The sequence below is a fragment of the Athene cunicularia genome, assembly GCF_003259725.1.
Source record: "Athene cunicularia isolate RWA chromosome 6 unlocalized genomic scaffold, athCun1 chr6_part1, whole genome shotgun sequence".
Classification (NCBI taxonomy): Eukaryota; Metazoa; Chordata; class Aves; order Strigiformes; family Strigidae; genus Athene; species Athene cunicularia.
In genome coordinates, this window is record NW_020799105.1 from 6,683,069 (window position 1) to 6,693,652 (window position 10,584).

General features: G+C 41.7%; 1 protein-coding gene across 2 annotated transcripts in view; it reads right to left on the reverse strand.

The window, feature by feature from the left end:
• VSTM4 (V-set and transmembrane domain containing 4) overlaps nt 1-10,367 on the reverse strand; it is a 42,502-nt gene extending 32,135 nt beyond the window's left edge. The window contains exons 1-2 of one of the 2 annotated variants that reach the window (XM_026851341.1): nt 10,027-10,349; nt 6,317-6,715 (exon numbers count right to left, since the gene is read on the reverse strand). In XM_026851341.1, the coding sequence (XP_026707142.1) occupies nt 6,317-6,715; nt 10,027-10,033 (406 nt within the window). In that variant the 5' untranslated portion in view covers nt 10,034-10,349. Of the gene's footprint in view, nt 1-6,316; nt 6,716-10,026 lie in introns of both variants that reach the window. The other variant, XM_026851342.1, reaches the window with a different exon arrangement.
• Nucleotides 10,368-10,584: the final 217 nt, after the last annotated feature.

Here is a 10,584-nt window from a genome sequence, read left to right on the forward strand (position 1 = left end):
GGGGGGGGGGGCAGGGGGGTGGTGGTGTCTGCCTCAGATCCCCACAGGAAATATTGTCCTGTGTTTACTCTGCCGGTGAGCCTGCCTTCCTCCTCCCTTGCCTCAGGCTTCCTTCTCTGCTCTGGGTTACCTCTGAAGCAGAGGGAAGGAATACAGCTGACCAGACAGTGTGAGAAAGATGAAGTCATGACTTTCAAATCCCCACCTTGATTATGTATTCATAAATGATATTAAAAATTAGGGGGAAAAATAGAATTTAAGGGCTGGACTGAGAAGTTAGTCTGTCTTCTTTGCAATAACTAAATTGATCTGAACCCCACACTTTAGCTAGGAAGAGCAATGAGATGTTTCTGTGTTATAGATACCAATAACCTGAGCAGCTATGAAATCTTACACTGTGGCTTTTTGTGAGGAGGGGTATGACAGGTGGTCTGACAATATTTTATATTGCTTTTTGTTTTGCTGCCATTTACCTGGAACTTGTTATTCCCTTTCCAAGTGCTTCTGACAAATCCATATGTTTCAGTACAGGTATTTAAGAAAATACTCTTTAAACTGCTGACCCGCTCTATAAAATTACATTTTCGCAGGAAAATCCTAAAAATTATTCTCAATATGATTTTTCTTTTTTTTCTCATTTTTTTCTTCCCACAAGTCTAGTTGTTCTGCATTCCTTGAGCACATCTATCCGTCTATTTTGCAAGTCCTTCTTGCAAAAAACACATTAATTGTTATCCATTCAGTCTTTCAATGTACTACTCTTGGAGACATCTACCTGGTCTGGTGCAGAGGATCTGAGGGGAATGGACAGTATAGTGTAAACCCACAGCTGAAAGAGCACTCTCCTCCTCCTTCTCTTGGTCTCTTGACACCAGACCGGGCCCCCTCTACCTCCCTTCCCTCAAGTTATCTTCAGAAATTCTTCTCCAAAGCACTGGAAAAAAATGCAGTCTATCCTCTAGAAGACTCTGGGATTTATGGTGGTCTCCTAGCCCTGCTTGTAGGCCTTTAAGCTTCAGCCCTGAACATCCATTTGAGGTGCTATTGGAAGTAATAACGCCTGGTAATTACTCTCAGCCTCTCCTCTTCTCCCCTGGCACAGCATTTGAACCACTTGTTCTTTGTGGGTTGAGATGATAACGTTGACTTCCCTTCCCCACACCAGTTGCCATCTTTGCCCCTTCCCAAAGGTGGGAGGCTGAGGCAGTTGGGATGATCAGTCTTCCTGCTTGCCAGTGACAGTGGCTGAATCTCTCCTTTCAGCCAAAACTAGAGGAGCAAAGGAGGAAGAGATAGGGATAAAATGCAGGGAGCCACTTCTCTGTGCAGGAACAGCAGGGAATAACGACTGCTGAACATGAAGCAAGCTAATGCCTGAAGTCTGTAGGGCTAAATCATGCACGTAATAAAGTTTAATTTCATATCCCTGTGTGGTTACAAGACTAACCACTGTGTCTTGGCTCCAGCCACTAAACATGAGGTCAGTGCCTGTACAACTTAATGCCCTCCAGAGATTAAGATGGTGAGTTCAGGAGTTGTTGGGCTCTAGTGTTTTTACTCCCCCCTGTTTAAAAAGAAAACAGTGAAAACAGCAACAAAAATCAAACAACAAATTGTTCTTTGAGCTGTGAAGCTAATTAATTCTGTGTTCCATACCCAAATGGCTCCCTTGGCCACAACCACCTTAGTACTGGATTCCTCCTGTGGTATGTCCAGGAGCCCCCCAGTTACTGACTGCGATGTGGAAGGTCACTGGGCACATGGCAGCTCAGGAACAATAATTACCTTTTTTGTTCTTACAGCTTTGGTTCAGTGAGGAAGTTCATACAGATCTTCTCTCCCTCCTCCCAGTCAATTTCACATTACTTGTACAACCTCAGTATTTTTAAGACCATTATCTCATTAAAATCATCGCATGGTTCCAAAAGGGGGCAGACTAGTTGATAGTGTGATCATGAAAGCTTTGGTTTCTTTAGGATACCAGGTTATGGATTACAGATGACTTCTGGCTGCAGGATTACACTTCTGACCCATGGTACTGATTGCTCTAGTGATTTGTATTTAGGAGTCTAATGAACTTTGGAGAAGTTTTCCTTTAAGTCCTGGTTCCATGGTCTTCTGTGCAAAAGAATGGCTGATGTACAAAGCCGGGATCTGGGTGTTGGAGGGGTGGGCATTTCCCTGGTGGAGACAGGTAAGGGGTTGGGGTTTCCCTTTGGACTTGGGTCCTGCTCTGTGAGTATTTATATTTCTGTCTGCAATCAGGAAGCAGAGGAAATCCCATATGAATGTCTTAGAGGTTTTCCAAGCCTCTAAGACAAGTTTTGATGCCAAATAACATCAAATAGCTTACAATAGTATTTTCTTGCTGTTGTTTAAAAGTGATCCATTGTCTTTGCTACTAATCCAAACAAAACTTCAGCTTTGGATCATTACTCTCTTTCATCATTGCTAGGAATAAATTGCTAATTACATTATGTTGATGTCATCATTTCTCTAGAGAGATTTAAACATTGCTGGTCAATGCAAAGCTACTCTTTATCTCTTGTTATATTGTATTTTTCACATCTTCATTCTCAAACTTCTGATAGATCAAAGTGAAAGCTTGTGATACCTGAAAGCTATCCACAAGGGATCATACACTCAAAAATATTATTTTTTTACTGTCACATTTCTCTCCCTGCTGTGTTTATAAGCCAAAAGTAATACAGAAACCTGAACGATATCAGTGAAGCCGGCATTGAGGGAATGTGCTTTGGATTAAGTCTACATAAATATCAAATACATCTGGAAAAGGCCTGTAGTCAGTGGAGTTACCTCAGACCAGAATTGCTTTTAGAGAAGCGCTAGGGCCATTTTTGCAAAAACATAAAGTAAGTGGGATTAGGGTTTCCCAGCTACAGGGATAACATATGAGGTCTAAACACCGTGATAAATTTAACATGAACAGGAATGGCTGAAACTTTGTGAAGCAGAGTTTGATCCCACAAGTTTTTCTGTGATTGCAGGATGAGCTTCTTGAATTTCCAGATCCATGGACCAAGCAGCCACCCTTGATTTTTGGCTTATCTTTAGAGTTGGCTCTATAGGAAATAATTTTTTCTGTTTATAAAGCCACAAGGGGAGGACTAGTTTGCCAGCTAGTGCTAATAGCACAACTGCTGAGCTCAACCACCTCTTCAAAGAAATCTGTTCTCTAAATCCAGTTTCACCCATCTCTGAAAGTATAGCTGTAGTGGTGTTAGATTTGAGCTGATCCATCCCAGAGTGAAGGCTCATATTCAATTTGGTTCAAAACCCTTTCTCATTGCTGGTCATTTCTTTATCTGAAGTTCAAGACAAGAGATGGGAGACAACCAGGTCAACAAGCCAAACACATAAGACCAAGTAAGCTCCACAACAGATCTCTACACAGCCCACATTTACAAAAGCCAGACCTGACTAGAGCCCAATTCAAGGAAGTTGGGAAATCCTTCCCCAACAAGAAACTCTGCAAAGTGCATCCACCTCACAGACACTCCCTTCTTCCTGCAAGTGGTCCCAGGTTTATCCCCTAAGTGGGACACCTGATCTCTGTTTACTTAATGGGGGACACCTGGGGCTCATTTACCTAATGGCTCTTCCTGCCAGGCTGGCTGTACCCTGGAGGGAAGCCTAAAGGTAAACTCACCCCCCCCTTTGTGAAGGGCTGTGGGAATCACCCACATGTCAAGCTTAATTTGGGGCTTGGGGTTGAAACCCCAGCATTTCAGAGGGGCACTAGTTTGAGGGGGACTATTTCAGATGGTGAGCTATTACAGGAGGGACTACTTCAGAGAGTGACTTATTACAGGAGGGATTATTTTGTGGGAGACTAATTCAGGGGGGATTATTTTGGGAGGGACTATTTCAGGGGGGATTATTTTGGCAGGGACTATTTCAGGGGGGATTATTTTGGCAGGGACTATTTCAGGGGGGGATTTTTCAAGGGGGGCTGTGTTACAGGAGGCACTATTTGGGGAGACTGTTTTGGGGGCCCTGCAATGTGGTGGGAGGCCACAGGGCAAATATAGGCCAAAAAAAAAGTACATGCTGGAAGGGGGTCCAAGTTCTGATGGGCATTAGAGTTTGAAAAGGGCTGGAAAGCCAAAATGGGGTGAGAGGCCGTGGGGGAATTAGAGATGGAGAAATCACTAGAAAAGGAAGGAGTCGTCCTCCAGGTGCATGGTGGCAGAAAAACAGGGTCAGGGAGAAAGTTGGAGGAAGAGAGATAATGATGAGTAGAGACCAGAAAGACAGAGAGAGAACTCAAATGTGGGGGCAAAGGAAGGTGGGAAGGAGGGAGAGCAAGAGACGGTCAAGAAGGCAGAGGGAATGAGGGGATGAGAGAGTGAGAGAAGGAGAAAGTGAGAGGAATTAGGACAGGCTACAAGATGAAAGGGAAAAGGCCACGGAGCAGGACAGAATGGCACAGGGAGCTGAGCATGGGGCTATAGCAGGAAAGAGCATCACAGAGAGTGGTATGCAGCTCTACAGGCAAAATGTCCGGGAGAGGATGGAGGACAGAGAGAAGAAAAGGGACAGGCAGCGAGGCAGTGATGGAGAAAGAAACAGTAGCAACCGAGATGAGGAGAGGGACAGGACCAAGTCAGAGAGGTGGAGAAGGAGCGCCAAGCCAGTGATGGGGAGCAAGCCAGAGGGATCAGCAAAGAGAGGAGGCCACACAGAGGCATCTAGAAGAGAGGTGAGTGACAGGAGACAACAGCGGAAGAGAGACAGGGAGTAGGATGCTGGCCTGGAAACAGCAAGAGCAACAGAGAAAAGGACAGAGCGGTGGAGCATGACAAAAGACAGGAAAAGAGAACAAGACAGAGAGATGAAGCATTCAATAGATTCAAATTCTTCCAGAGATTCAATTCTTCAAAGAGCACATCAAGGCCCAAATGAAGAGGGTGCCAAAAAGCTGCAGGAGGCTGAAAAGGGAGGCTGGAAGGGGAATAGAAACCAGAAAAATGTGGGAGGCTGAAAAGAGGTGGGAGGCCAGAGGGCAGTGGAGGCTGAAAAAAGGTGAGAGGCTGAAACAGGGTGGGAGGCCAGGGGGAGGCAGAGGCCAGAAAAAAGTGGAGGCTGAAAGAGGGAGGAAGGTTGAAAGAAGGAGGGAGGCTGTAAGAGGCTGGTCACTGATTTTCTAGCTCTGCTTTCTGGCTAGAAGTCGTATAAAGCAACGTATAGATGTGATACTAGAAATTCTACTTATCAACTGCTGATAGACTAGAACTAAAGCCAGTTAAATCATCAAGAAAGAGGTAAAACATAGATGTAAAATATAATGCTTCTATTTCTGGCTGTGCCACTGCATATTCTTCAGAAAATAAGTTAATTTCTCTTTGTTTCTGTCTCTTTGTATTTAAATAATAATGGCATTTGTTTATGTCCACTAGCAATGTTGTAGAGACCCTGTATCGGGACTGGCTGAGATGGAGTTTATTTTCCCTACAGCAGCCCTCATAGTACTATGCTTATACTGATAGCTAGAAAGGTGTTGGTAACACACTGGTGTTTCGGCTGCTGCTGAGCAGTGCTGGCACAGCATCAAGGCTGTCTGTCTAACATTCCCCCTCACTAATAGGCTGGGGGGGGCAAGATCTTGGGAGGGGACATAGCTAGGACAGCTGACCCAAATGGACCAAAGGCATATTCCATGCCATATGACATCTGCTCAGCAATGAAAGCTAAGAAAAAGGAGGGGTGTGGCCATTTGTTATTATGACGTTTGTCTTCCAGAGCAATCACTATGCATGCTGAAGCCCTACTTTGTGGGAAGTGGCTGGACATCGCCTGCTTATGGGAAATAAAGAATAAATATTTCATTTTGCTTCCGCACGCAGCGTTTCCTTTTGCTTTAATAAACTGCCTTTATCTTGATCCATGAGGGTTTTTTTCCATCTTATTTTTTCCCCTCCCTGTCCTGCTGAGGAGGGAAGTGATAGAGCAGCTTGGTGGACACCTGTCATCCAGCCAATATCAACCCACCACAGGCCTGTAGCTTAATGTAAAGGACTTTTAATTACTGATATTCTGGTAAAAGGCAAAGGAAATAGACTATCTTCTACAAATCTACCAATCTTCTCACTTCTTTACACTTTATTAGGGGCTGAATAATGTCTAAATTGTAATATGTAAGTAAAGAAGTTGAGTATTGGGGTTTCTTCTCATATCCACAGATAGCACTTAAAAATAACCTAACTTCAAATGTCTTCTGGATGAACTTGCAAAAAGGAAAAAAAAGGATCATGGGACAAGACAAGTGATAGAATTGAAATCAGTAGTCTCTCACCTCTTATTTCAGTAGCTGCTGTGCCATTTGACCACGCTGTCCACTTATTCCTGTGTTTGCCAATTTCCTGGACTTTGCATATATAATGTCCTTGATCTGTTTGCTGGAGGCTTAGAATAAGAAATTTGTACATAGTTCCATGTTTCTCTTTAAGAAGATGAAGTCTTTGCTTGTGGAAATGATGAGTATAATTTCCATAATACTGGACAGACCCAAACTTTGTCATTTTGATCATCAGATACTCCTGGGTAGGTGATGCAGCGAAGACCCACCGCACAGCCAGCAAATTGTCTGTCTTTCTCTTTTGAGAAATGTGGCAGTAAAGGGTAGCATTATCTCCTTCGGAGTATTGCACTGTTGGTCCTGGATAGACTGTCACATTTAAAGCCTCACAAACATCTGCAAAGGAAAGAAAAGATGGTGAGAGTCCTCCATACTGGCACAACAGCACCATAATCTGTCCCAGCGTGCAAATCTACAGCAGGTAAACTGATGGTACTCTTGCAGGATGCAGCCATTTATTGAGCTTTTAGAATGTGACACCTTGTGTGTCTCCGTGAATGTTAAAAATAGTATGAGGCCCTCCTTCAGTGACTCTACTCTAGTATTCTTGATGTCACTGATTAATAAGATAGGGCTGAAGTGGATACCTTGTTGCTGTCATAGGCCCAACATCACATAATTTTCATCAGTCTGAACAAACATTAACCTAAAACTAGCTTAGAGCAAGAGCCAAGAATGTCTTTTGGAAAGCTGTTCCACAACCAGCTTTTCTGACAGATTGCATCTTTCCTAGGATTTTCAAGGTAGATTGTTTCAATAGCCAGTTTATCCCCATTTGTTCCTGCGCCAACTTTAGGTTTAAATGGTGTTTTCTTCTCTAGCACTTGCTTCCTGACTCCATGTAGAAAGCAATTATCCAGTGTCTCAGCCTCTGCTTTGTTAAGCTAAAGAAGCTGTTAGTCTCCTCTAGTAAAGTAGTGTCTCACTTCCCTAGTAGTCCTTCCTTTAGTAGCCTTTCTCTTCATTTGTTTCAGTTTTAATTTTGGGTTTGATTGTAAATTTTTTTTTTTTAATGTGGGTGACTGGAATTATAGACAAGTTTCTGGAAAGCAGCTCTACAGTGTCCTTTGAAACAGTCACAGTACTTCCAGATTTGACTGGGATATACCTTGCCTGGTATATCCCAGAATTTATGTTGTCCTTTTCATGATATTTTCATTTCTATATGACAATTTATAATTAAATAATATACTTGGGCATTTTTCCTTCTTTGTCATTTGTGGTTCAGTTCCTAGTGTATCGAAGAAATTCTTACTAATCCCCAAGTACATGATTTTGCTTTACCAAGTTCTGCTTCACTTTTGTTACTTGGTCCTCAATTTTTCCTATGTGCTATCCCAGTTTTATGCTAACTCGATGAGGTCACATAATTTCAACATGCATGCTTCTGTCTACTTCTTTTAGACATCATTTGTGCAAACCTTTACATAATCCTGTTCCTTAGATGATCACTGAAAGGCTACTAACCTCCCTATATGCTCATAACCAGCTCCTCACTTTACAGTTCCCCATGTCCTCTGTCTTAAGTAATATTCTCCTTGTCATAATCAAATGGTCATCTCAAGCCTGGGTTAAATATGTCACATTAGTCCTTCTGACTACAAATTCAAATTAATGTGACGTGATTTGCACAACAAAATATACCATGATCCTATTGGGACAAATTATTATTCCATTGTTCTATTAATTTCTGACTCTGTTTTTTCTGTTCTTCATCATGAACCTAGCTTAGACCAGTTTATCTCTCTGCTTTACTTACAACAACAGCCAGTATAGGTGAAGGTTGAGAGAAGTCCACAGCTGTTCATTAGAGGAAGATTCTTTCCTGACCTAGATGATTTATGCTGGACTGATTTTCCGAGGCATAGGAATCAACACTCATTTTATTTCCTTTCTAATGTACATTAAGAGTGTTCTTATTAGTCATATCAGAGACTGATCTATTTTTGACCAATGGTATGTTGTGCCACTGTGTTCCCTAAATGACTTGCAATATGTAATCTACCAGCCCGATAGCATCCACTAGAGAGAGAGCCATATTTCAACAGTGAGCAAGCCCTCCCTGCAATGCACTCTGCAAAGCATGAGATGTCCTCTAAAATGTGCATATTAAGCTTCCTGTTATGTGAATATACTGTACTCAAACACTAATGAGAATTGCAACTCTGGGAGAATGATTTTTTCATTTCTGGACACTTTTCTAGCATATCAGCTAGGAACATTTTAACAAAGGGGATGAGCATTTTGGCAGAGACTCTTGTCTGACATCAGCTCCTGAAACACAAACATATATTTATCTTCAAAATAAGCAAGTAAAGTATTTCCATTCTATTTCTGAAGGAGTATTGCAGGCAGAGACACTGGTTTTATGGCAGCAGTGAAGCCATGAAATGGAATGGTAAATTTTATCACCTTTCTTAAAGTAAATCCACTAAATTAAAGAAGTTACACTGCAGCTGTTTAAAAAGAACCCTCTGAAAACTAATAGTATAATAGTTATTTTGTGTCATTTCAATGGAAGGCTCTACTGAATGGTGGTTTTCTTCCAAGTAGATATTTTTCTTTATGCAGGAGAAAATAAGTTGTATAAAGAAAGGGGTGGTTTAAAATTTCTTTAAGAAACTGCAGTTAAGTATGGCCTAGGTTATTGATATAATATCTGTGCATCATGTTTTTGTGTACAATTCATGTAAGTGCTAAAGCAAGAGATTATTTTGGGTTGCAGAAAGCACACAAGTAGATGTTGACATTTAAAATAAAGGCTGAATACCATCAAAAGCTTTCCAGGCATGAAATTTCAGTTATTACTTGCTGGAGTTACCTGACCTGTGCTTTACAGGAGATGTGAGGATAAGATGGCTGCCTCTGCCATAAAGTAAGATTAAATTTTGAAGGTTGTGCTGCTCAGTATACAAGGAATAAGTTTAAGAATTTCAACACTTTTTGGGATTTTCATAATTGCTTAGGCTATAAATGTTTAATAAATGCTTTATAAAAATGTGGCTTGGGTAAATGAAAAACACAAACTTTTTCTACCTAAATTATGAATTTGTCGTGAAAACTGTAAAGAAAAACAATTATGTCATTTTCCTGACATGTGAACTTCTTGTTTGAAAAAGCTGGCTAGGATTAATTGTGGAATAGAGTCCCAAAATAAAAGGCAAAAGAATTATTGCTTAATTCAAAACTAGGCAGAGCACTGTGCCAAAAAGTACCCAAGAGAAAATACAGAACAACTCAGATCTGGTGATGATGGATGCCTCTGCAAGAAGATAAAGAAGCATTGTACATGGAGTCTCTGATCCCTTTCTAACTGTTTACACTCATATAAACATTGGCATTTTATACCTAAGGCTTCTACTTTCCCCCCAGGGGAAATATCAAATCTTGCATCCTGCATGTTGTCTGATCAGTGGGAACCCAGCTCCTTATCTTTCTTCTGTGGCTCCTATTGGTGTGGCTGTGCAAGTGCAGCAATGGGCAAAGTTTTGGAAATTTCCTGATCTTTTACTTTGTTCTCATCTCATGTTGAACAGTGTCAGATGATGCTTTATATAAAACAGAAAAACAGTGTCCATTTGACTCTACCCTCCCACTGCCATTGGAGCAGCAACAGTGGTGGATTTTAGAGAAAAGAGTTTGTTTACATTTCATGTGGAAAGGAAAAGTCTCATTCAAGGCTCCCAGACACCAGTGGAAATGTTCCTCCTGTCTTCAGCAGGCACTGGATCAGCCCCAGCATGAGGTTTACCCTTGTAAATGGGCTCCTTGCCAAGACAGAAGACTCCTCCACAACTTGGAGAGCAGGCTCGCGTGACAACAGAGCACTGAATTTCTAGACTTCAGATTGCTGCTTCCAGTGAGGAATCACTGTTTTTCTTCTTCTGCCTTCCGAGTATAGCATGATGTAGCTGCTCAGGTGGAGCTAACCACAAGAGTTTTAGTCTTGCTTCTGCTAGGAAAGGGAAACTATTTCTAGAAAAGGGAGGGAAAGTGAATCAAAAACTTGAGGATTCCTTTGTAGTATGCTTAATCATCAAACACACCTCTCCTATTGGCAACCAGCTCACTTAGTTGCCCCATTCTGATGTTTTAGCTGTTTGTTTCTTTGGTACCCTCCACCTGCAGGTCTCACTAGACTGTTGGGAGTCAAGGAAGATTACTGCTAACTAAACTCTATTTTGAAAATCATCCACTTCTGCTTA